We start from the raw sequence: 27,581 nt of genomic DNA on the forward strand, positions 1-27,581 counted from the left end.
TGAGCCTGACGTGGAACTCGATCCTGGGACTCCAGGATCATGCCCTGGGCTGCAGGCGGCGCTAAACCGCTGCGCCACCGGGGCTGCCTGAAGTTGCTCAGCATTAATTTTGTGAGGTCATCATTGTCCAGATTCTCCTTGAAATGACACAAAGATGAATTTGTTCCCATGGCTTATGGTCTGCTCTAGATTGTTCTATTTTTTTATTTGTTTTGATTGTCAGCACTAACCCAGCAGCTGGACAGTATTGACTACATATTATAAGCAAGTAACTGAGACTTTGAGGAGGAACTGTTCCTACTATCAAAGATCTAGAAAAGTAGTTAAACGATCAGGTTAAACGATCTGTGTGACTCCAGAGACCCATATTTTTTTCTATCACTATATATATTCCTCTGTAAGAGCTATCTAACTATATTCCAGCCACAAGTAGAGGCTACATATGTAAAATTTTCTAGGAGCTTTATTTAAAAAGAACAGGTGAAATTACTTTAATAATATATGTGTCTAAAATATTATTTCACGGGCACTTGGGTGGCTTATTCGGTTGGGCATCTGGCTTCTGCTCTGGTCATGATACCAGGGTCGTGGGATTGAGCCTCAAGTTGAGTTTGGCTCCGTACTCAGCAAGAAGCCTGCTACTGCCTCTCTCTGCTCCTCCCCCTGCTTGGGCTCTCTCTCTCTCTCTTTCTCAAATAAATAAATCTTTAAAAAAATAAAGTACCATTTCAACAATCATTATTAAAACTATTGAGATATTATATTCCTTTTTAAATTTATTTTTTATAATTTATTTATTTATTTATTGATTTATTGATTGATTGATTCATGAGAGATAGAGGCAGAGACATAGGCAGAGGGAGTAGCAGGCTCCATACAAGGAGCCCAATGTGAGACTCAATCCAGGAACTCCAAGATCATGCCCTGAGCCGAAGGCAGATACTCCATTGCTGAGCCACCTGGCGTCCTGTATATTCCTTGTTTTAGTACTAAATCTTGAAACTGGGATCCCTGGGTGGCTCAGTGGTTTAGCGCCTGCCTTCTGTCCAGGGCATGCATGATCCTGGAGTCCCAGGATGGAGTCGTGTGCGCCTTGGGCTCCCTGCATGGAGCCTGCTTCTCCCTCTGCCTATGTCTCTGCCCCCCCATCCCCCCCCTCTCTCATGAATAAATAAATAAAATCTTTAAAAAATATATAAATAAATAAATCTTGAAACTTGGTATTATTTTATGTAAAGCATATCTGAATCTAGACTAGCCACATTTCTGGTGCTTATTAGCTGCGTGTAGCTAATCGGTACCATATTGGATAGTGCAGCTCTATATTATGAAATCCTATACAAAAATCTATATTAGAAAATGTTAATTTGTGTAATGTTAATTTGTGTAATGTTATAGAAATAATCTTTATATTGCACATGGATTTGCCAGAAGCTTTCTCTGAATACCATAGTTTAGAGAATACTTGTTGTCATGACTCAGGAGCACATCTACTCATAAACTCAAAAAATGTCTATAATCCCATTGTCTTGTCCACAGAGAGCTTCCAGAAAGTAGTTAAACCGATCAAACCCTCAGCTAGTTTTTGATACTGCTTTAAAGTACTTGTTTCCCAGAGAGAGTTTAATAAGTAAACTCTTGGAAACCAGATTGAATTAAGCACATAGACATTTTCCCCCCTTCTTGGCATCCTACCGCTGTGAGCAGCAGGACTATGTAGTTTGGTGGGTTTATACAACCACTTGTCTTTTGATTACTCATGATAAGATAGTTTTATTCAAATATTTGACAATGTTAAGACCCCAGGAGACAGAACTATTAATGGCACCGTTTTTAAAGTTTTGCAAACTTTTGACTTGCTTAGTAGAAGATAACTGGATTCTCATTTGCTTCCACACGGAGTCTCTTACATTATCATTCATTGCGTAGTCACTGGAAAAGGCCACTGTACACTCATGAAAGCATAAGAGTAATGAAATCAGACAACCTCCTATTATGAAAATTATCCCTACACACACACACAGCCCCAGAGGTTTCTGGAATCCCTTAGAGTTCCCAGACCACAGTTTGAGAAGCCTGAATATATCATTGCATTTAAGCCAAAGTAAAGAGTTTATGTTGTAAGAGCATTTGGAAACCATTAGAGCAGTTTAAGTAGATCTATAAAAGGATCTACTTGATTTTTAAAAATTTTAAATCTTTTATTTAAAAAAATTTTTAAGTAAGCTCTGTGTGTAACATGGGGCTTGAACTTATGACCCTGAAATCAAGAATCCATGCTCTGTCAACTTAGCCAGCCAGTCACCCCTACTTGAGGTTTTTATTCAACACTTTGGCTGCTACATGCAAAATGGCTTAGAAAGGACAAAAAGCAAAAAAAAAAAAAAGCAGGATGAGTAGTTAGGAGGCAGTTGCCTCAGGTAAGAGATGACAGTGGCTTGAGTTAAAATGGAACAGTGGAGATGAGATAAGTGATATATAGTAATATATTTTATAGTTGACTTGTCAGAATTTACTGATGGATTACTCTAGAAAGTTCAGTGTTCCAGAGAAATTGTAGCACCAAGTGCATCAGTAGATGGAACCAGAGAGACCCGTGTTGAATCTTAGGAAAGCTATTAACTTGCTGTGTGAGAAATTTTTATCATTTTTCTTGTCTCCAGAAAAACTTGTAAGAAGGATTTTATTTAACCAGGACTACAGTTAACTGACCCATTGACAGTCTTTGATCTCTGAGTTATCTGACCTGAGCTGCGTGTATTTGGCCAGAACAACAATGCCACACAATATTCAGAGGCTGCTGATATTCATTAGATTTAGATTATGGTAGGAGTAACCTCCATGGGAAGGCAAGATGTTAATCAAACGCAGTTTTAAGTCATTTCTGTTCATGTGAAAAATATTAACTTGGTGGAGACTTGAAACAGATGGTGTGCAGTTGGAGTAGATAACTATATTATTCCAAATAAACATTTGCTGGAGCTGGGAAGCAAAAATCCATATTTCACTTTTCCCTATTTACATTATCAAGTCAGCTGTGTTGCTGCTGCTTTTAACTTGCATTAAGGTTATCAACAAGGTTTTGATGTTGGCAGGCAATTACAACATATCTTTAAATATTAAAGTCATTAGCATTGGAGGAGACCCGTTAGTTACTTTCAACATATAGTGGCATAATGATTATGAATACATTACTGATGGATAGCTGTCTCAAAATATCTCCTGTATCAATAGTGTAACAGCACTTTCTCACTGGGTACTTTATGACCTTTCCACATCTTGCTTTCCTTCATGTTACAGAGGAGGAAAGCAGGACTCTGGAGTGACTTGTTCAAGGTCCCACAGCACATAAATTGGTAGAACAATCAGGATGCAAAGCTGTATCTTGCAATTTTATTCCAGCCTTCTTTCCTCTCCATCTGAGGCATAATGAAGCAATTGTAATTGTGTCTAATACTGAACTCATCATCTCTCCCCTCCAATATACTTTCCTTTTAGTGGCCTCTGTCTTGGTCACTTGTTTTATCTTCCACATCTAATCAACCAACAAATCCTATTTATTATAACTCTAAATATGTTTGAAATCTGCCCCCCGCCCTTACCATTCCTGTTGCTACTGCAGTCTCAGGTCACAGTCATCTCTCACTGTAACAACCGTTTAATAAATAGTATCTTCCTGTATTATGATCTTAACATTTTTCCCATTGCAGCTAGTGATCTTTCTTTTCTTATGAAATATTTCAGGCTTACAAAATAAGAAAACACACAGCATAACAAACACTCGTGTACCCACTCTTAGCTCTATCAAAATTTAGTAGTTTGTCTTACATTTTGCTTCAGATCTTTCAAAAAAGTAAAATATTAGAACTACAATCTGTAGCTGCCTGATACTCAGTTCCTTTTCTTCTGTTTGGTGTAGTTATTGTCTTGAATTTGATATTTATTATTCCTTTGTTTTTATTTTTTAAAGATTTTATTTATTATTTATTTTATTTATTTTTTAAGATTTTATTTATTTATTCACGAGAGACACAGAGAGAAAGAGAGGCAGAGACACAGGCAGAGGGAGAAGCAGGCTCCAGGCAGGGATCAATCCTGGGACTCCAGGATCATGCCCTGGGCCAAAGGCAGGCGCTAAAGTGGTGAGCCACCCAGGGATCCCTAAAAGATTTCATTTGTTTATGTGAAAGAGCACAAGCAGGCAGAGGGGCAGAGGGAGCAGGAGAAGCAGGCTCCCCACCAAGCAGGGAGCCCAACCTGGTGCTGGATTCCAGGACCCCCCAAGACCCGGGGATCACGACCCGATGACCCGACCCGATGACCCGATGAAGGCAGATGCCTAACTTGAGCCACCCAAGCGCCCCTATTACCTTGTTTTTAAAGTTTTTTTTTTTTTTTTAAATTTATTCATGAGAGACACAGAGAGAGAGGGAGAAGCAGGCTCCATGCAGGGTGCCTGATGTGGGACTGGATCTGGGGAACTCCAGGACCACTCCTTGGGCTGTAGGTGGCACTAAACCGCTGAGCCACCGGGGCTGCCCTAGTTTTGTGTTCTTTTGTGCATTTACATTTAACATGTTAATTTTTGAACCTAAATTTTAGTATTTGTTCATCAGATTACTCTAAAAATCTTGGGTGCATTCAATTAGAATTGCTTTGAGGGCAGCCCAGACTGCTCAGCAGTTTAGCATCGGCTTCAGCCCAGGGTGTGATCCTGGAGACCTGGGATCAAGTCCCACATCCAGTTCCCTGCATGGAGCCTGTTTCTCCCTCTGCCTGTGTCTCTGCCTCTCTCTCTTTCTCTTTCTCTCTCTCTGTGTGTTTCTCATGAATAATAAATAAAATCTTAAATTTTTTTCATTGAATTTCTACATTAAAATGAAGAGAAAATGTTGGTGATAATCATAAGCATAAGCATGCTAGAGCTTTCTAACTGCTTAAATCTCTTTTTATGTCTTTTCAATTACTTACATTCATCATAAAGTTTATATATTTTGTGTCAGGCTTATTTCTAGATGGTTTATAATTTTTGTTGTAATTCATATATTTTTGAAAATAGTATTTGTTTGCCAGGATATAGGAATCCAATTCATTTTTATAATATTGAACTTCTATCTAACAGTCTTACTGAACTGCGTAATCTAATTATTGAATGGTAGATTCTCTTGGTTTTCTTTTATAGAAAGTCATCTGATATGTACAAAAGGACAGTTTCATTTCTTCCTTTCAGGTCTTCATACCCATTATTTCTTAACAGTCCTGCTGCTGTGGTTTGATTCTTGAATAAATGTTGACTGGAAGCTTTGATTTATCTCCTTTCTGAGATGAAAGGCATTGCTTGTAATAATACTTCACCAATAAGTATGATATTTTATATGGGTTTTTGGGAAATACCCTTTATCCAGTTAAGGAATTGATCTTCTCTTTCTAGTTTTCTTCATATTCATGAGTGGAAATTGGGTCTTAATGAAAGTTTTTTCTGTAATTATTTAAGTGATTTTAAGGTATTTCTTTTAATCTGTTAATATGTTGAATTATATTGGATTTTAAATATATAAAATTAACCTTGCATTCTTGGATAAACTCACCTTGATTGCAATTATAAAAAAAATACATTACTGCATTTGGTTTGCCTTTTTTTTTTTTTTTTAAGATTTTATTTATTCATGAGAGAAACAGAAAGAGAGGCAGAGAGACAGGCAGAGGGAGAAGTAGGCTCCCTAGGGGGAGCCTTATAGAGGACTTGATCCCAGGATACTGGGAACAGGACATGAGCCAAAGGCAGATGTGCTTAACCACCGAACCACCCTGGTGCCCCTGGTTTGCTTTTTTCCCTCACCTTTATTGTGGTATAATTTAGATCAGATAAAATCCATTTATTTCATGTATACAGTTTAAGTTTTAGCTATCATATCTAGTTGTGTTAGCATCATTACAATCAGGTTGTAGAATATTTCCATCACTATAGAAAGCTTTATCATGCTCTCTGACATGCCCCTTTGTAGTCCATTTCTTTCCATCAGTCTCAGATAGCTACTCATTTGCTTTTTGTCATTAATTTTGTCTCAAATTTTGTATAAATAGGATAATATGGTATGTAGTTTTGTTGTGTGTCTGGCATCTTTCACTTGGCCTAATGCTTTTGACATTTTCCCATATTGTTGGATAAATGTATCAGTAGTGTGTTCCTTTTTGTTGTGGTATTGTAATTTTTTTTAAAAGATTTAATTTGAGAGAGCATGCAAGAGGAAGGGGAGGGGCAGAGGGAGAAGCAGACCCCCTTCTGAGCAGAGAGCTCCATCCCAGGACCCCAGGCCTCAGGTCATGAGCCAAAGGCAGACAGACCCTTAACTGACTGAGCCACTCAGGCACCCCATGATTTGTATTTCTTTGGTAACTGGTATGCTGAGCATCTTTTTATGTCCTTATCAGCCATTTGTAAAGTTTCTTTTGGGAATTGTGTCTTTAAATCTCTCTTGCTCATTCTGGGGTTTTTGTTGTTATCAAGCTATTAGGGTCATTTATATACTCTGCATGTCTCTGTGTCTGGGATCAGATGGCACTGGTAGAAGATAGAGAAAAGAGGGAACCTAGGGAGGAAATTAGCATCATCGTGAAGCAAATGATCCTTCTCAGTTTGCTAGTCATCTTTGAGGTATTTTATGTCTATCTGACTTTTGGAAGAACATCAGATAAGTAGCCTCATCTTTGCAACTCCTCAGCTAGCTCCGAGTTCCTGTTTTAGTAATAATGTTTTTTTTTTTTTATTAGTTTATTTTTTTTAAATTTTTATTTATTTATGATAGGCACACAGTGAGAGAGAGAGAGGCAGAGACACAGGCAGAGGGAGAAGCAGGCTCCATTCACTGGGAGCCTGACGTGGGATTTGATCCTGGGTCTCCAGGATCGCGCCCTGGGCCAAAGGCAGGCGCTAAACCGCTGCGCCACCCAGGGATCCCAATAATGTTTTTTTAAAAAATAATTTTCTATAATTTTCCTTGAAGGTTATAAGTAAATTCTCTTTCATATCTAATCTTAAGAGAATAAAAATCTTATTCAGATGAACCAATTCAATGGATGCTGCAAAATAGACGTTAGAGGCGTGGAAATAAACTAAAAATTAAAAACTTAATTTTTCCAATATTTTAATCAGCCATTGCAGGGGTCAGTAAACTATGGCCCACTGCCTGTTTTTTTTTATTTTATTTTTTATTTGTTTAAATTCAGTTAGTTAACATGTACAGTATTACTGGTTTCAGAGGTAGAGGTCATTGATTCATCAGTCTTATATAATACCCAGTGCTCATTAATCTTGTGCCCTCCTTAATGTTCATCACCCTGTTACCCATCCTCCCCCCACACCCCAGCAGCCCTCAGTTTGTTTCCTATGATTTAGAGTCTGTTATGATTTGTGTTCCTTTCTGATTTCATCATGTTTCACTTTTTCTTTTCTTCCCCTATGATCTTCTGTTTTTTTGTTTTTGTTTTTTTTTAGTTTTTATTTATTTATTCATAGATACAGAGAGAGAGAGAGGCAGAGACACGGGCAGAGGGAGAAGCAGGCATCATACAGAGAGCCTGACGTGGGACTCGATCCAGGGTCTCCAGAATCACGCCCTGGGCTGCAGGCGGCGCTAAACCGCTGTGCCACCGGGGCTGCCCTGATCTTCTGTTTTGCTTCTTAAATTCAGTGACAGTGATAATTGTCTTTTTCTGATTGACTTATTTTGCTTAGCATAATACCCTCTAGTTTTTTCCATTGCCATTTGCAACGTCCTACTGCTTATTTTTGTAAATAAAGTTTTATTGGAACACAGCCAAGTCCATTCCTTTGTGCATTGTCTAAAGTGTGCTACAACAGCAGAGTTGAATTGTTCTGACAGAGACCATATGGTCCACAAAGCCAAAAATATTTAATATTGCCCTTTGCAGAAAAAGTTTGCTGATCCCTCAGCTGTGAGAATGTATTCGATAAATTAATTTTATTTGTTATTTATAAATGTGGAATGGGAAAATTTGTTTTTTCAATTCCTATTGTTAGTATACAGTAAAGCATTAATTTTGTTTTAATTGAGCTCTGTCTTCAAGGTCTCTTATAAAACACTTTCTGTAATTTCTTTGAGTCATTATGCTTCAATTTCTGTTGAATGATAAATTATCTGTCATCGTAAACAGTTATTCCTGGCTGTCTCTGCATGTGAAGCCTGCATGTTATTAGAAAGTTGGATGTGTTATCAGGCTTATGGCAGAGCTACACTGATGGGAAATGCTCATCCTTAAGCAGGTGCTATCCCCACAGTCAGTTTAACCAGCCTTAGAAGCCTACAAGTGCAACAGCAATTTTGATGTTCTTTCCTCTAACTTTAGCAAATTAGGATTGTCAGTTTTGGAAATGTTTCTCATCTGACAGTTAGACATTCAGAACATTTCCCTATCTTGGGAATGGTTAAAGAGAGACTGTGGGCAAGGAAATCTTTTTTCTGATTTTTTTTCCTTGGTTCTGATCCCAACTTTAGGGGCACTGTTTAAATTGTATCTTTCATGCTTTTGTCCTTGTGTGCTACCTGGCAAGTTCATGTAGCCTTCTCACTGACCTAGTTAATGCTCTATAAGGTCGTCCTTGGCCTTCATACATGGTATCTTTCTACTTCTTTATATCCTTAGTACTTTGCAAACATTTCAATATGTGTTTCCCATAACTTGGGGCCCTGACTTCTCTTATCTCTTCCCCAAAGCCTGGCAAATATAGTGAAGTATTTTGCATGAGACCTAGACAGCCGCAAAATTCAGCTACAAATGATAATAGATAATCCCATTATTTGTCAATAAGGGATTATTTAAATAAACGATGGTGTGTTCACACAGTGGAATATCATGCATCTGTTAAAGAAAAAAGGTTGTGGAATTAAGAGTTTCAGAACATGCTTTGAAATTATAAAACAAGACAAAAGAGCGACAACAAAAAACTAAGGAACAGGGGATCCCTGGGTGGCTCAGCGGTTTAGCACCTGCCTTTGGCCCAGGGTGCAGTCCTGGAGTCCCAGGATCCAGTCTCAGGTCGGGCTCCTGGCATGGGGCCTGCTTCTCCCTCCGCCTGTGTCTCTGCCTCTCTCTCTCTCTCTCTCTCTCTCTCAAATATTTAAATAAATAAATAAATAAATAAATAAATAAATAAATAAATAAAGTCTTTAAAGAAAAAAAAAAAACTAAGGAACAGTACAGTGTGTGGTATAGATCCCTTACCTAGGAGTCTATTGCTGTCTAACAAACCTCATTAAAACTTAGTTGCCTAGGGCAGCCCAGGTGGCTCAGCGGTTTAATGCCACCTTCAGTCCAGGGTGTGATCCTGGAGACCGGGCATTGAATCCCACGTTGGGCTCCCTGCATTGAGTCTGCTTCTCCCTCTGCCTGTATCTCTGCTTCTCTCTCTCTCTCTCTCTCTCTCTCATGAATAAATATATAAAGTCTTAAAAAAAAAGTCACCTAAAACAATAAGGTTTTTTTTTTTCTTATGACTGTGAGTCAGACATTTGTTCTGCTCTTGGTTCTTATTCATTCATATATGAATGTCTGCAATCAGCTAGCTGCAGACCAGACCCATTAGGTTAGGCTCTCATGTGTTTGGAGGGATCAGCTGGCCTTAGCTGGTACAACTCCTCTCTTCTCCATGTGGTCTCATCCTACTGCAGATGAGTCTGGATTTGCTTTCATCGCTGGGTGAAAGAGACGCTCAGAACTGGCACTCTGTTATTTCTATCACTTTACATTGGTCAAAGCCAGTCAGAGGCCCTGGCCAGATTCAGGGTATAGGGATAGAGATGCTACTTCTGATACGTTGCAAAGGTTGTGGCAGCAGAGAGGCCATTATTGGGGACATTCGATGTAACATCAACATATTTACACGTGTATAAATAGGGGTAGGATAGGAATTTAAAATGGTTCCCTATGAGGTGGGGTAAGTAGGGACAGGAGCAAGGAAAATTTCTTTTTATATCATACTGATTTCTGAACCATATAAATATATGCTTATACATACAGAATAGAAAGTCATCCATTTTTGCCTCTGCCCCCAAAGAAAATTATGTTTAAAACTTCACAATTGTTTCTTAGGATTCTGAGTTGTTGTTGTTTTTAAAGAAATAGATATAATGGCTTCCTTGGTCATCATGTTTGGAATGATCAGCAATCCTGTGCATCTGAAAGATCTATATTCATCTCATTTTTCTCAGTGATGATAAGGAGCAATGACCATATCTTCTTCTACTGAAAGCTTAGCGTAGATAAAGATCTGAAGGGCCAAATAATAAAATTATTAATTTTAATAGATTTTTAATTTAATTCAAGTAAACATGGAGAGTATCTACTGTGTACTGATCATTACTATATATATTATGATACCCTTCACCGTAACTTTGTGTTTGAAGTGATGAGAGAATCACTTTCATACAAAACAGGTAATGATAAAGCATTTTTCACATCAAGTTCATTTTTAAGTAATATTTATCTGGAATTTGTGTTTATGTTCAGTATTACTTCTCTTAAGGCTACAGAAAAGTTCCAGTCTTTAGTTTCGTGTCTGATTCTTCAAATTCTATGTGGGAAGGAAAAACATTGTTGTCACACAGAGAGCTGCTTATTGTGTTCTGTTTTCATGACATACATAGCATATTGCATGATGTAGAAGTAAGGTCATTTATTCAGACATACTTTTCCATGTTTGCTCCTCCTCTCTAGCTCAAATTGTTTGGCTTTACAGGGTTAGGTGTTAAAGCTATTCAGTGATCTTGGAAATGCGTGTGATCATGTGTTTGGATTTTAATTTTTAAGCCATTTATATATTCTTGTCTTCAAAATATCTAAAGCAAAAGTCATAGAGTGACTAAATTATCCATTACTTTAAATCTTAAAATCTGTGTTTAGAATCAGTTGAACCTTTATAACAAAACTAAGGGTTATTTTGAGTTTCTAGGAGTGAAGACTTTATTTCTCTTTGATAAGAGAACCACCACCAAGTAGTGGTGTTTATGACCTCAAAGTCCCACTTGAAAGGAATTTCTTCTCTTTGAAGTGTATCTACAGTTTTCCGGAGTTGAAAAGAGTTCAGGATATGTGGTTCTTTCTATGAATTCAGCTAGAATATAAAACATGAGTATGCATTCCATGAAAATTCAGAAATGAAGTCACTGTAACAGTGATGACATAAAGACATGGCACAGTCACCAAACAGAGGGTGAAAATGCCTTCTTGTAACATACCCCTTATTCACCATCTGAGCAGCTGCTGGCTTTGTCAGGTTATAAGCCACTTGGATATATATCTCACACCACCACTTGGTCTTCATGATACCCAGCCTCCAGCAAAAATACCATCTTACATTGGACTTGGTGATTTTACAGCTATTAATTCTTGAATCATTCCATGTAATGCTGCTGAAGTTAGATGGATTAACTGTTAGTAGTATACCCATTTTCTTTGGAATCAGATGTTAATATTAAGTCAGACATGGTCACATGGCTAGTTAGATGGTAAATACAGAACTTGGCACTAGGCTTCCTATTTTCTAATCATTTCTCTTTTCTGAGTGAGTACCTTCTTTAACCTAGCAACTAGTCTAAGCATCATTTCTTACCCTTACATCTTTCCTACCTGGTCAGTCTTATTCTCTCTCATTTTATATTTGTTAAAAATGACCTAAAAAGGTGAAATGACTTGATAAAAGACTTATCAGTTAAAACAGAATGAGAATTCATATTAAATTTATCAGTCTCTTGGGGGATCCCTGGGTGGCTCAGCAGTTTAGCGCCTGCCTTTGGCCCAGGGCACTATCCTGGAGTCCCGGGATCGAGTCCCGTGTCAGGCTCCTGGCATGGAGCCTGCTTCTCCCTCTGCCTGTGTCTCTGCCCCCCCCCCCCCATGTCTATCATGAATTAAAAAAAAAAAAATTTTTTTTAAAACCTATCAGTCTCCATACACATGCCTTTTCTACTAGACGATGTTACTGAAACATGAGGAATAACACTAGTGTTGCAGGTTTGTGAGTCGTGATGTGAACAAGAGATACGGGTGGCTTTAGTCTGTAAAACAGTACTCTGAGGGCTGGGTTTTGCCAGTATCTAAGCTTTCAGTTGGTATATAACTCAGTGTTCTGCAGTTGAGCTCAGACTTTCTCCGTTTTTCATTCTGCCAAGTGCTGAATGTTAAAACACATCTTGTTGTTAAGTCTTCCTCAGGCCTTTGGCGCCCTTGCTGTAAAGGCAGGTGGTCTGAAGAAAGGCTCCCTCTAGGTTGTTGCACACTATACACAACACATTATAGTGCGAGACAACTGTCAGTTCCTTCCTTCCCTTCTCCCTCCACCCTCCAGAAAGCTAGGCCCCAGATGGAAGAGCTGGAAATGTGTCAACCATTCTCTGAAGGGCATTGAGAAAAATACTGTCAACAAGAAAAAGGCAAACGCAGTAGCTCATTAGTCCACTAATCAGACAGGACGACCATCAATTTCACAAAGAAAATGTCCTGGACTGAGAGAGGGGAAGAGCTGGCAGTGTTGCCCTCATGGCTCTCAAAAGAGAGCTGCACATTTTCGTTAGTAACTTGAGGACATTACTTTCTTGATGGGCTTTATGGATTCATTATATCATTTCCCAAAATATGCCACTTCAGACTGAAGGATAAAAATAATATTTGGTGATACTGTCCTCATTAGAACATGCTCGTGAATGTGCGAATATGTACCTTGTTGCCAGTGTCATGAATGTATTTTGTCTACAGCTATGATTTAACATTTCATTTGAACTTTTGGTACATCCATTTCTGGTGCTTTGAATTCACCATTATTGGAGAATAGATATATAATACTTCAGTGTAAAGCTTGGAGTTACTCAGAGGAACATAGTTCAATTTAAAGATGATTATGGTAACCCTGGCCCTGTTTTTTTTTTTTTTTTTTTTTTAATAAATTTTTATTTATTTATGATAGTCACACACACACAGAGAGAGAGAGGCAGAGACACAGGCAGAGGGAGAAGCAGGCTCCATGCCGGGAGCCCGACGTGGGATTCGATCCCGGGTCTCCAGGATCACGCCCTGGGCCAAAGGCAGGCGCCAAACCGCTGCGCCACCCAGGGATCCCCCTGGCCCTGTTATTAACCAAGTACATAACATGTTCTCTTTAATGGGGAAAAATAACTGTGAAGATAATAGAATATTACTCCTTGTATGAAGTCCTGTTGATATTAACTCAGGTCTTTTTTTCCCTAAAGCCCAGTATGGGGGCCTGAACTCATGACCCTGAGATCAAGACCTGAGCTAGAAAAAAAAAAAAAAAAAAAAAAAAAAAAAAGCCCTGAGCTGAGTTTAAGAGTTGGACACTTAACCAATTGAGCCACGCAGGTGCCCCAGTCCAGACATATTATTAATGTCATTAAGTTTAATTTATCAAATTTCTCTTTCTGGAATTTGTAGTCTATTGTAATCAAACAGCTACCTTAGGGAATAGCCTGTGCCTAGTTTACATTCAGCTCTACTTTTCATCTTTTGGGATATTATACATCATAAATGACATTTACATGACTGATGTCAGAGATGTTGATTCCATCTCTTTTTTCCTACTTTAGTTTTATATATAAAAAATAGTATTTCATCATTTGTAGTAATTTATGTATAACTGATTGTTTTGTTTTTGTTTCCTGCCATGCAGTTGGTGCCTACTAGTCTAGATAGTCCCACATTTGTTTTTTTCCACTTAATAATTTGATTGATTTATAAAGTTAAGTCAAAAAAGAATGCAGTTGAGATAAGCTCAATTTGTAACCTGGTTTCGTCCTTTCTCAGCCCCCATCCTCAATGTTAACTTAGAGGTCCTGTTACCCCTTGACTTTGCTGGCTTGTTTTAGTTTCCTATGATTGCCTTAACAAAGTTCCACAAATTGGGTTGCTTAAGACAGCAATGATCTCTCACTGTTCAGGAGGCCAGAAGACCAAAATCAAGGTATAAGTAGGGTCGATTCCTCCTTGGGATATCTGAGGAAGAATCTAGTCCATAGCCGTCTCCCAGCTTCTGGTGGTTGACAATAGTCCTAGGCATTGCTTGGCTTATAGCTGCATCACTCTGGTCTCTGCCATTAGCATCCTAGTGAATTCTCATTACGCAACTATGTCTTCTTCATGTAGTCTTCTCTTCTTGTGAGGGTGGGTATTCATATTGAATTTAAAACCGACCTACATAATCCAGGATGATCTTCTCTCAAGATCCTTAACTACATCTTTAAAGACCCTTTTTCCACATAAACAATTACTCACAGTTGAAGGGATTAACAAGTACAGTAGTCCCCCACCCCTACTCCTTATCTGTAGCGGATACATTCTACAACCTCTGTGGATAAGTGAAACTGCAGATAGTACCAAGCCATATATATACACATAATATTTTTTCCTGTACATACTGTAATAAAACTTAAATTATAAATTAGGTATAGTAAGAGATTAACAACAGTAATAATAGAACAGTTATAACAATATACAGTAATAAAAATTATGTGACTGGTCTCTCTCCACAGTATCTTACTGTACCATACTTACCCTTCTTTCTGTGATGATGTGAGATAATAAATGCCTTTGTGATGAGGTGAATGACATAGGCATTTTGACCTAGTGTTAGGCCACTATTGACCTTCTGACTATAGATCAGAAAGAGACTCATTTTTTTCCAGACCATAGTTGACCACAGGTAATTGAAACTGTGGAAAGTGAAGCTAGCTAAGGGGAAGTATGGTAGATATCTTTTGGGGGCCAGCGTTCAGCATGTTGAAATCGGCGTCCTCTTCGCTTTTCAGTCCTCTAGGAAAATATGTTTGTATTTCAAATTATTGTCATGATTTTTATTATCTTATAGAAGACTCTGACCTCCATTACTTTTATTCTCTATAGTTGGTCCTGAGAAAAGAGTGCCAGCAATGCCTGGGTCGCCTGTGGAAGTGAAGATACAGTCAAGATCCTCACCTCCTACCATGCCACCCCTGCCACCAATAAATCCTGGAGGACCCAGGCCAGTGTCATTTACTCCTACAGCATGTGAGACCTCTTCATTTTCTTGGGTTTGTGGTTCAGACTGACATTTAGTTATAAGCAACTGACTTGCTATTAAGTCTTTGCATATATTATTCAATTTTCAAAATAGCTGTTAAGATATTATATGTATATATATAATACAGAGATATGTACATATACATATATACACACATATATCTTACTTTTATAAATTACTTTTGCCCTCTGAGAATAGTACTTAGCTAATTTAGGCATTTGAAAATTTAGTGGTCTAAATATTTTGTTTTCATACTGTGGCTGGTAAGTAGCTATTTTAATTTCTTAGCTCTAAAATGAATTTAAATTATTATTTTGACAGGTGCCTTGGTGGCTCAGTTGGTTAAGCATCTGACTCTTGATCTTGAGGTGGTGAGTTTGGGCCCTGCATTGGGCCCAGCGTGGAGCTTTACCTTTAAAATAAAACAAATTTTAAAAAATAAATAAATAAAAATAAAATAAAATACAAAACAAATTATTATATTGATTTATAAGAGTCAAAGTAAATTTCATATAATTACCAAACTATTTCTGAAAGTATGCTAGGACTATCATGGTGTGGGTCTTTTTTTTTTTTTTTTTTTTTAAGAGAGGGGAAGAGCAGAGGGAGAGAGAGAGAATATTAAGCAGGCTCCACACCTAGCACATGGCTCAGTCTTAAGACCCTGAGATCATGACCTGAGCCGAAATCAAGAATTGGAGGTTTAACTGACTGAGCCACCCAGGCGCCCCAGTAAGGCTCTTTATGTAAGAGAATGAGTATTGTGTTAGGTTTTCTGGGGCTACCACAACTAAATACCACAGACTGAGTGGCTTAAACAACAGAAATTTATTTTTTCACAGTTTAAAGCATAGAAGTCCAAGATCAAGGTGTAAGCAGGTTTGGTTTCTTCTGAGACCTCTTTCCTTGGCTTACAGATAGCCAGCCTTCCTGCTGTGTCCTCCCATGTCCTTGCCTCTGTGGTTATGTGTACCAGCTGTCCTTTCCTTTTCTCATAAGGACAGTAGTCCTATTAGATTAGGGACCACCCACATGATCTCACTTAACCTTCAAAGGCTCTATCTCCAAATACAATCACATTCTGAGGTACCGGGGATTAGGATTACAACATAGGAATTTGTGGGGGACATAATTCAGTCCATAAGAATCACATTAGCTAGTAAGTATATAATAGATGTTCAGCCTTACTAGTTACCAAGGAAATACAAAGTAAAACCCAATGGGAATACCTTATACACCTACAAGAATGTTCAAAATGGAAAAGAATTCCAAGTTTTGGTGGGCATGTGTGGAGTTACCTGAACACTCCATACATTGTTTGAGTATGAGAAAGTTGGTAATATTTACTAAAGTTGAATTTTCAGAAACCCTCTAACTCTACAGTCAGTCGTATGTAACAGACTGACTTAAACAGACAAAAATCAGAAGAAAACCTAATGTAAAATCTAAACATACATACATACAAGTCTAGATTTTAATCTTAGTTTTTCTGCCATTCTGTGCCCATGATATACCTCCAGTACATGTTGACTCTTACAGATATTTTATCTTGTAAAGCAGAACATGCTTGCTATTTGTAGAGAGCCCACAGTGCGTCAGAGCACTGTGCTAGGTGCCATATGCATTTTCTTATTTAAATATCATTACATAAGTTTACACAACTATCTTTACTCAAACATTTGTGGTTTTCATTTTTATTATTTTAAAAGGTAAGAGAAGGGTCTAGGAAGTACAGCTTTACAGAAGGTTTGATTATTATTATATTTCCAAAACATTTGATATTGAATGAGTGGTAGCTGCAGCAGTCTGAGCCAGAGTGAATGAAATGAAGTTTTATATCCTTTTAAAAATTGTATTTCTGGGACGCCTGGGTGGCTCAGCGATTGAGTGTCTGCCTTCAGCCCAGGGCATGATCCTGGAGGCCCGGGATCAAGTTCCATGTCGGGCTCCCTTTATGGAGCCTGCTTCTCCCTCTGCCTGTGTCTCTGCCTCTCTCTCTCTCTCTCTCTCTCTCTCTCTGTGTGTGTGTGTGTCTCTCATGAATAAATACATAAAATATTTTTTTAAAAAGTGCTTCTTAATACAGGTGATATCCAAGCATAAATAGGATGAGGAAGAGTTTGCCAGATCACGTTTGCATCAGGGTTAGTCAAAAAGTAGGAACAGTATGGCTGACTGAATATGACTGGCTTGGAGGAAGAAGAGGGAAGTGAAAGATTTTTCATGGTTAATGTCTTGGCATTGAGCCCAATATAAGTAAATGTCAGTTTTCTAAGTTAAGATTAAAGAATTGCACTCTCTAAATTTGTTATAAGACCTGATTTAAACTGTTTCTGTTTTTATTTTTATTTTTAAAGATTTTATTTATTTATTCATGAAAGAGAGGCAGAGACACAGGCAGAGGGAGAAGCAGGCTTCATGCAGGGAGCCTGACATGGGATCCAATCCCGGGACCTAATCCTGGAACTCCAGGATCACGCCCTGGGCCAAATGCAGGCATTTAACTGCTGAGCCACCCAGGGATCTCCAATGTTTGTTTTTAGATATCTGTTGTAGTTTTACCTTCCTAGACTTTCTTTTTTTTTTTTTTTTTTTTTTAAGATTTTATTTATTTATTCATGAGAGAGACACAGAGAGAAAGAGAGAGAGAGGGGGAGGGAGGCACAGACATAGGCAGAGGGAAAAGCCGGCTCCATGCAGGGAGCCCGAGGTAGGACTTGATCCCGGGACTCCAAGATCACACCCTGGGGTGAAGTCGGCGCTAAACCACTCAGCCACCCAGGGATCCCCTTCCTTCCTAGACTTTCAAGCCTGTGTATGATTGAATGAAAATCTACTGACACTTAGTACCAGCTAGTTTTATTTCACTGTTCAGTGAAAAAAGAGATTTTTACTTAATACCTCCAAGAACTTAACTTTAGGATGGTATTTCTTTTTTTTTTTTAAAGATTTTATTTATTTATTCATGATAGTCACAGAGAGAGAGAGAGGGGCAGAGACACAGGCAGAGAGAGAAGCAGGCTCCATGCACCGGGAGCCCGACGTGGGATTCGATCCCGGGTCTCCAGGATCGCGCCCTGGGCCAAAGGCAGGCGCCAACCCGCTGCGCCACCCAGGGATCCCTAGGATGGTATTTCAAATTAATTTAAATCTAGCAACAAATAACTAAGAACAATGGGAAAATAGGAAAACTGCAGGTAACCACATGTATTATTTGAGCAGAAATAAAGAATTGGTATGTCCTGTATAGTGTCTTTATTGAGTAACCAAGAATTTGGCAGCAGTAATATAGCATTGTTGGGGCAAGGAGAAACTGATGGGCACAATTACTCTGAATGGTCCAAGAGATATATACCTTATTGCAGGAATAGGTCATTAAATCTATAGCCTAGAGAAAACATTTCTCAAAAAAAAAAAGAACGAAAGAAAAAACATTTTTCACTTTAACAGAATTGTTTTCTGATGGTCCCTTCACATGCTACATTGTAACTGACCGTTTTATTTCTTTGGACCCCTAAGATTAGGCAGAGATGGAAGACAAAAAATTTGTGCAAGATGTGTGTCCAGTCAGGAAATATGTGTTCTACCAGACTCATCTCATGCAGTACCTGTTGCAAGAAATCTTAATACTACCTATCCCTGCCCACTGCAACTGTAGTTAGATAACCCCTTCTCCTTGTTCTTATAGAACTCCATACTATTGTTTTACTTAGTCTTTGTTATTTTGTTATTTTTTACCTAGTAATGTCTCACTATGTAGTAGTCTAATTGAGAGCAGAAAGAATTTCTTATAAACTCTTTTTTTAAAGGTTTTATTTTATTTTATTTAAGATTTTATTTATTTATTGATAGACACACAGAGAGAAAGGCAGAGACACAGGCAGAGGGAGAAGCAGGCTCCATGCAGGGAGCCCGATGTGGGACTTGATCCCGGTCTCCAGGATCACACCCCAGGCTGCAGGCAGCGCCAAACCTCTGCGCCACCAGGGCTGCCTTTAAACTCTTTTTTTTTTAAAGATTTTATTTATTCATGAGAGAGACAGAGAGAGGCAGAGACATAGGCAGAGGGAGAAGCAGGCTACCTACAGGGAGCCCGATGTGGGACTCCATCCCAGGACTCCAGGATCACTCTCTGAGCCAAAGGCAAATGCTCAACCACCGAGCCACCCGGGCATCCCCTTATAAACTTTAAATATGTGTTTTACAAAATTCCAAGTGAATAAACGATAGTTAATTCAAACAAGAAGAAATTAATAAAGATCCATGTGTTTTGTACCTAAACAGAATCTTTCATTTTGGCTTTCTTTTAGTAAGCAATGGCATCAACCATTCTCCTCCTACCCTGAATGGTGCCCCATCACCGCCACAGAGATTCAGCAATGGTCCTGCCTCTTCCACATCATCTGCACTAACAAATCAACAATTGCCAGCCACTTGTGGTGCTCGGCAGCTCAGCAAATTGAAACGCTTCCTTACCACTCTGCAACAGTTCGGCAATGACATCTCACCTGAGATTGGGGAGAAGGTGCGGACTCTTGTTCTAGCACTGGTGGTAAGTACAACATCACTGTCCACAGCTACTTGAATATGTGGCTCAGAACTCAAGCCAGCAAACCTGTAACAACATGGCAAAATCTAGAGACTAATACCGTTTTTATATAACTTGTATTTCACTTATGGATAACAATGTTTATTAAAGAAACAAATATAGAATGTTTTACCTTATTGTTTCTTATGGTGTTGATATAATTCCAGTAAGCAGCTTTGAATTTCTCTAAACACTGAGGTAGTTTTTTTTTTTCCTCAGGAGTGATTCAGGGGTCAGACAGGGCTGGATTGGGACCACCCTGGGGAGCCAGGCCGCACATCAGACCATAAGAGGCTTCAGGGCTGGGCTGGGGAGCTCAGGGCTGAGATCTACAGGGCAGGAGTCCAGTCCAGCTCCTGTAAGTGAAGCAACCACTCAGGCAATAATGGCCTAGAAAGATAACACTAGTGGGGAGGAAATCTGAAGTGGAGAGCTGATGTAACAAGGGCCTAGATGAAAACAGCGTTGAAGGATAAAAGGGGGCCGATAGTATTTCATGGAGACAAAGGAATGTAACAGAGGACAAAGAAGCAAGACAAGCTGTTAAAGAATACACAGCAAGCACAGCTCTGGGTCCTTGTTGGCAACTTCTCATGTAGGCCCTACTTATTGCCCCACACAGCAATCTTTAGAAACAGAGGGCCTGGGAGGAAGCAGCTAGCAGACATCTTCTTTAAGCCCTCAAAGTGAGCCATGAAGTCCTTCAGATTTGGGAATGCCTCCAAGCACTTGGATTCGAATATATGCAGTACATCAAGGATGTTATAAACCAGGTACTCAGGGAGCACCTCCAGGTACTCAGGCTTCAGTTTCTCAAAATCAGGGCTGTAGCAGATCCTGGCAAAGTATAGGCAGGTATCCATAACCTCATTCTCCAAAATGTCCATGCAAATCTTTTCCTCTTCCATCTTCCCACATAGATTGAAGAACTGCTACTTTAAAAGACTTCTCGGGGGATCCCTGGGTGGCTCAGCGGTTTAGGACTTGCCTTTGGCCCAGGGCGTGATCCTGGAGTCCCAAGATCGAGTCTTGCGTCGGGCTCTCTCTCTCTTTCTCTCGCTATGTCTATCATGAATAAATAAATAAAATCTTAAAAAAGACTGAGAAGTCTTTTTTTCCTTAATTTTTTTTTAAAGATTTTATTTATTTATTCGTGAGAGACAGAGAGGCAGAGACACAGGCAGACGGAGAAACAGGCTCCATGCAGGGAGCCCAACATGGGACTCGATATCGGGTCTCCAGGATCATGCCTTGGTCCGAAGGCAGTTGCTAAACTGCTGAGCCACCCAGGCTGCCTGACTTCTCAGAGTTAGCGTTGAATAAAAAACTTTCATAAAAGGCAAAATATAATAAATGACTTTTCCTCATTTCAGATTCAATCCCTTTTGTATTTTAGAGTTGTCAGTTATTCATTTTCATTGCTATATAATCTTTTCTTGTAGGAATATTCCACAATTTATACTTTTTGCTCTCGATAGACTTTTGAGTCGTTTGCATTTTGAAGCAGTCAGAGCACCCCAATTCTACCCCCAGGTTTTTGAGATTTCTTAAATGAATTCATAGGACTTGGCATACAGTTGTGCTCACAAGTAAAATTTATTACAGAAGCATAAGGTTACACAGCAGGATCTTAAAGGAAAGAGATACTGTTGGAATCTAGATGAATCCATCTGCAGGCTTCCTTATGCTCTTTCTCTCATGAATGGTCACACTGAGCTCATTCTTTCACCAGCAATGAAAATTCAACAATATATGTGTGATGGTTTTGCTTAGGGAAGCGTTTGAGAGACTTAGCACCCAAGGTCTTTACTAGAGTCTGGCTACATTGGCATGTTTGCCAGCACCTACTGAAATTTCAGATTCCTAGAAGGAAAGTCAGTGTTTATTGTTTGCAAAAACAGGTTAGGCACAGTGAGATACTTTACCAGTTAGGAAAGTTTTTAATTTTTGCTTTGGTGGGAAAATGGTGTTTTTTGGTCAAATTTTGTACTATTAGATCTAGACTAATTAAATTGGCCTTTTATATGTCAAAATGAGTTTGAACATAATTGGAAGCAAAACAGACCTCAGAATGTCATACCAATTCTAGCAGGATTAAGTGAAGTCTATGTTTGAACGTAACTTAAAAGTAAAAGAAAAAAATGACAGACCTCATTTGCCAAAAAAAAGTTTATCTTTTGTAATGCCTGAGTGGCTCAAGGGCTGAGCGTCTGCCATCGACTCGGCATGATCCCGAAGTCCCGGGATTGAGTCCCATATCGGGCTCCTTGCATGGAGCCTGCTTTTCCTGTCTCTGCCTCTCTCTCTGCCTCTTTCTGTGTCTCTCATGAATAAATAAAATCTTAAAAACAAAAAAGTTAATCTTTTTTTAGTATAGAATTGTTTATATGTAGACGTACCCAATTATCCAATTATCTACTTTATTTTTTTTTAAGATTTTATTTATTTATTCATTAGAGACAGACACACACACACACACAGAGGCAGAGTCACAGGCAGAGAGAGAAGCAGGCTCTATGCAGGAAGCCTGATGCGGACTCAGTCTCAGGACCCCAGAATCAGGCCGTGGGCTGAAGGCAGGTGTTAAACTGCTGAGCCACCCAGGGATTCCCCCCAATTATCTACTTTAAATGGCCATGCTTGGGTTAAATTTTTTTTTCCAATGATGTCATTAGTAGAGGGTAAAAATACACAAAACAAAATTTACCAACTTAGGGATCCCGGGTGGCTCAGCGGTTTTGGTGCCTGCCTTCGGCCCAGGGGGTGATCCTGGGGTCCTGTGATCAAGTCCTGCATCGGGCTTCCTGCGTGGAGCCTGTTTCTCCCTTTGCCTGTGTCTCTGCCTGTCTCTCTCTCTTTCTCTCCCTGTGTGTCATTTTATTCATTTTATGAATAAATGAATAAAATCTTTAAAAAATATTTTAGAAAATGATATATTAAAAGCAGCAATGAACTCAACAGTAGAATGGAGAGGAAAAACAACAGGAAAAATGACCTATTCTGAACAACAGGGAGAAAGTGACTTAAAAAATCAACAGAACCTCAGAGACCTAAAGGAACATAACAGAAGATCTGAGTCACAATGTGACAGAAGTATGACGCTGAAATAATGATTGAATTTGCCCAAATTTGACAAAAGACCTAAATCTGCAGATTCAAAAAAGCAACATAGACCTTAAACAAGATTCCCTGCTCCCCTTAAAAAGATTTAAAAAAAAAATCTTAAAAGCCAAGAGGGAAAAACCTCTTACCTATAGAGGAAAAATTCCAGGGCCAGTGGCATTTTTTTTTTTTAAGTGCTGAAAGAAAACTGTCAACTCAGAATCTTACATTTATCAAAAATATACTTCTGGAACAATCAAAATATTCTCAGATGAAGTGAAACTAAGAGAAGTTGCCTCTAGGCAGACCTCCCCTAAAAGAGTGGCTAAAAGAAGTCCCTCTCAGAAGCAGAAAGAAAATTACAAAAGAAGAAATCTTAAAATACCATAGTAGATGAAAGAAAAATGGAAAGAGCAAAAATAAAAGCCGATACAATAGACTTTCCTTTGCTTAAGTTTTCTAAACTATGGTAGTTGAAGCAAAAGTTTTAACATTGTGTGATATCACTGTCTGTATATTTAAAGGAAGTGTTGAAGACAATTATATTCTAAACCAGAGAGCATAAAGGCAGATAAGGTTTCTATACTTTTGTATCTTTTTTTTTTTTTTTAAGATTTTATTTATTTATTTGACAGTGAGAGTGAGTGAGTGAGTGAGAACCAGCACAGGGAGCAGCAGCGGGAGAGGGAGAAGCAGACTCCCCACTGAGCAGGGAGCCTGATGCAGGGCTCAATCCCAGGACCCTGAGACCATGACCTGAGCCGGAGGCAGATGCTTAACTGTCTGAGCCATCCAGGCGCCCCCTCTATAGTTCTGTATCTTGACTGCAGTGGTGATTACATGGAATACACATGTACACTAAAGTGATATAGAACTATACACAGTTTCATCAATGTTTATTCCCTTGTGATACTGCACTGTAGTTACAGAAAACTTAACCTATGGGAGAACCTTTCTGTACTGTTTTTACAACTTCCTATGATCATATTTATCTCTTAAAAGGTAAAAGAAATGTTAGTTGTTGGCCTATCTATACCCCTTATCTTCTAAGACCATTTTAGGTGTTGAATGTGGATGCCAAGAAAAATTAAGGCCATTGCACCTCAAGTTTAGCATTAGCACAAGTATAGTCATCTTAGGCCCCTGGGAATAAGAGCTGAACTTTACAGGAAAAACTGCAGAATATCCTAGGCAGGGAGGGAATCCCATATCGGAAAGACAATAAAGCTCAGAATGCCCTCAGTAGAGAATCCCATATCAGATCTTTAGAAACTCCCCCACCCTTTCCCCCATATTGGAATGGAAAAAATTCCTCCACCCATTCTGAAAATCCCCTAGACCAGCCCATAAAAACTGTAACCCACTTTGGGGTTCAAGCCTCTGCTCTGCTGTGTGGAGTATACTTGGACCCAAGCTCGAGCTTGTAAATAAATCCTTGTGTACTTGCATCAGTGTCGGCTCCTTGGTGGTTTCTCGGATTGGCAGTCTTGGGCACAACATTTGGGAGCTCGTCTGGGATGTTGCCCTTGTGATCCAGAGACCAGATCCCTCAACATTTTACATTCATCTCCCTGTCATCTTTAAAGCCTTCTTTGTCCTCCCAAGTTTGATTTCAGCATGTCTTCTCCGTGTCCCAGTAGTCTCCTGCTCACTTCTGTCTTGATAATACTGTAATGTTTGTTTTCCTGCTACACTATGAATTCTTACAAAAAAACAACTATGCTCTTATTTAAATAACTGAAGGAAAGGGAAAGATAATGGCACTATTCCATTAATAGTGGCTTATCATCTCTCTCAGAGGATTGCCTTGCATCTGCAGTATATGTAGTCCTGTCCTGAGTGAGTTTCTTAGCCTAAGTCACTATTTCTCTAGCTACACACACCTCATTCTTTCCCTTCTTTGTCCACAAGAAAATTTAAAAGTCATTCAGAAATATTTTTCAATATATTTACTCTATTTGTGTTTACTTTTTCAGGCCTGATTACATTCATTGTAGTAGAGAAAGCATGTTCTTTTACACTTTCTTTATATTTCTGATTAGCAGTACCTTTGGTTGCATTGTACAGATATCATATCAGGGAATCAGTTAAATTTTAAAAGGATCTTGGTGTGGGGCGGGCACCTGTGTGGCTCAGTCTGTTAAGCATCCAACTCTTGGTTTCAGCTCAGGTCAAGATCTCAGTGTGAGATCAAGCCCACGTGGTGCTCTGCACTCAGTGTGGAGTTCTGCTCTTTCTCTCTCTTACAAATAAATAAATCTTTTAAATAAAGAATTTTGGTGTGAAATGAGGTAAACTTCAAATATTTTCATTTAACATGGTTACATTTCCCTTCAGGAAAAAGTATGTATTTTTACTGAATATTAATATATTTGGAAAGTCAAACATAATTTCCTATCCAGAAATAACTGCTATTGTAATCATCTTCCCAGACACTTAAAAGACTATATAAATGTGTGTGTGTGTTGTTTCCATAAATGGCTTATAGAAAAGCCTACTGTTCTTTTTCTGGTTTTTCGTTTAACAGTATGTTATAGACACCTTTCCCTATTAATACATACAGATCTGTCCCTCCTCTGTTAATGTCCTGATGTATGACTGTACCATAATTTTTTAAAGATTTATTCATTTATTTGAGGGAGAGAGAGCGGTGAGGAGGGGCAGAAGAAAAGAGTTTTAAGCAGATTCCATGCTGAATGTGACGCAGGGCTTGATCTCATGACCCCAAGATCACGATCCAAGCCGGCCAAAAACAAGAGAATAATGTTTAACTGACTATACCATCCGGGCACCTCTGTACCATAATTTTTAAATGCAGTTTCCTGGTAGTCGATCTATATGTTTTCTATACTGTTAAGAAGCAATATTGTGCTGGTAAATCATTTGGTACTTGTTACATCTTTCAACTCTTGGTGATTTTATAAAAATAAATCCCTAGTAGTGGTAGTTGTTCTTTCGTGGAGGTAAGAATTCAAATTAATGCTTACATTTGTTTTGTTTTTTATTTACACTGTGTTTTAAGGAATTAAATAAAAATATTTTGTGAACTTTGAAGAAAATATTTTTATTTGTATATTTTCCTTAGCAATAGAGCTGAGAATCCTATTTAAAGCTAGACTTTTCGTGATCCCTGGGTGGCTCAGCAGTTTAGCGCCTGCCTTTAGCCCAGGGCCTGATTCTGGAATCCCGGGATCAAGTCCCACTTCGGGCTCTCAGCATGGAGCCTGCTTCTCCCTCCTCCTGTGTCTCTGCCTCACTCTCTCTATGTCTATCGTGAATGAATAAATAAATAAATAAATAAATAAATAAATAAATCTTTAAAAATATAAAAATAAATAAAGCTAGACTTTTATTGGGGCACCTGGGTGTTATAGTTGGTTAAGCGTCTGACTCTTGTTCTTTGCTTAGGTTTTGATCTCAGGGTTGTGAGTTCAAGCCCCGCATTGGGCTCCATGCTGGACATGGCCTCTACTTAAAAGGAAAAAAAAAAAAAAAAAAGCTACCCTTTTGAAAAAATACAAGTGAAGTGCTAATAACTTTACTGGAAATACTAAAATCTTCCCAATGTTTGTCTATTTCCAGGTACTCTAATATATATAAGCAGACCATTCGAAGGTAGAGGGCACACATTATTCTGCTTTGTTTCTTCTTCTTCTTCTTTCTTCTTCTTTCTTCTTCTTTCTTCTTTCTTCTTCTTTCTTCTTCTTTACTTCCTGTTTATAATATTTAGGAAACTGATGTTAGGAGGAAGGCAGAGCCTATGAAGAAGTTGACATCCTAGACTCATTCAGGATTATTCCTTCTAGGAACAGTGTAGTGTTGGTTTTCTGTATCTGAGGTGACTTGCCCTCTACTCCTCAATACAAAGGACCCATGTGCCTCTCTTCATGAATAGTGTGGAAAGGAATAGCCTACTCTGCACTCCCAGCTGCTGAGTGTAGAGCAGAATTTAGATTTGGAGTACTAAAGAAAAAATTAATGAGACCAGATTTTTCATAAAGAAAATTTGGTTGACCTTTGAGAGGGATCTCAGTTTATAGTAGTGCTTTTGAAATTATCATTTTCCTTGATTTAAATGGTTTAGCACAATCTGGGCAGCCCTGGTGGCGCAGCAGTTTAGCGCCGCCTACAGCCCGAGGTGTGATCCTGGAGACCCAGGATGGAGTCCCACATCTGGTTCCCTGCGTGGGGCCTGCTTCTCCCTCTGCCTGTGTCTCTGCCTCTCTCTCTCTATTTCGCTATGAATAAATAAAATCTTTAAAAAGAATAAAAATAAATGGTTTGCACAATCAGATTTATATTAAGAAGAACAGTATCCGGTTTTAGCAGTTGACAATATTATTTATCTTTTCAGAACTCAACAGTAACAATTGAAGAATTCCATTGCAAGCTTCAAGAGGCTACAAACTTTCCTCTTCGTCCTTTTGTGATTCCATTCCTCAAGGTAATTTTATGAGATAATTCCTGGATATAATTTATGTTTCACATTTCCTCAAAATATGCTGCTGATCCCTATTCTATGATCTCAGTCAGGGTGACTTGCCACATTTTCATATCTTTATTTTACGTAGGTCTGCTAGAAAAATGTGAATGTAGTCTGCAGATAAGCCTTACTTATATACTTGGAGAGATAAGAATTGCAAAAGCCTTGAGTTGTGGTCCACATATAGATACTGCTGGTACCACACAGAAGCAGGTGGAGCACGCAAATGAATGGGCTGGAGGTGACTGTGGGACGGTGTGGAGATTGGGCTCTTAGCAGAGGAAGTAATTGAACACTAAATCTTTTGTTTGTGGCGGTGAAAT

At 38.8% G+C, this 27,581-nt stretch overlaps 1 protein-coding gene and 1 long non-coding RNA gene across 9 annotated transcripts in view; one reads left to right on the top strand and one right to left on the bottom strand.

Moving 5' to 3' along the window:
- Positions 1-27,581, top strand: part of CBFA2T2 (CBFA2/RUNX1 partner transcriptional co-repressor 2) — a 146,930-nt gene that overhangs the window by 91,207 nt on the left and 28,142 nt on the right. For 3 of the 8 annotated variants that reach the window (XM_038572021.1, XM_038572024.1, XM_038572025.1), the window contains 3 exons: positions 14,929-15,072; positions 19,396-19,637; positions 27,130-27,219. In XM_038572021.1, the coding sequence (XP_038427949.1) occupies positions 14,929-15,072; positions 19,396-19,637; positions 27,130-27,219 (476 nt within the window). Of the gene's footprint in view, positions 1-11,234; positions 11,451-14,648; positions 14,729-14,928; positions 15,073-19,395; positions 19,638-27,129; positions 27,220-27,581 lie in introns of those variants that run through there. The other 5 variants (XR_005377762.1, XM_038572019.1, XM_038572020.1 and 2 more) reach the window with 4 other exon arrangements.
- On the bottom strand, positions 9,974-11,719 carry LOC111092231. Its single transcript, XR_005377763.1, has 2 exons — positions 11,256-11,719; positions 9,974-10,288 (listed from the first exon to the last, which is right to left on the bottom strand). It is a non-coding gene; the product is annotated as an uncharacterized LOC111092231 (long non-coding RNA).

The sequence above is a fragment of the Canis lupus genome, chromosome 24 (assembly GCF_011100685.1).
Source record: "Canis lupus familiaris isolate Mischka breed German Shepherd chromosome 24, alternate assembly UU_Cfam_GSD_1.0, whole genome shotgun sequence".
NCBI classification, from domain to species: domain Eukaryota; kingdom Metazoa; phylum Chordata; class Mammalia; order Carnivora; family Canidae; genus Canis; species Canis lupus.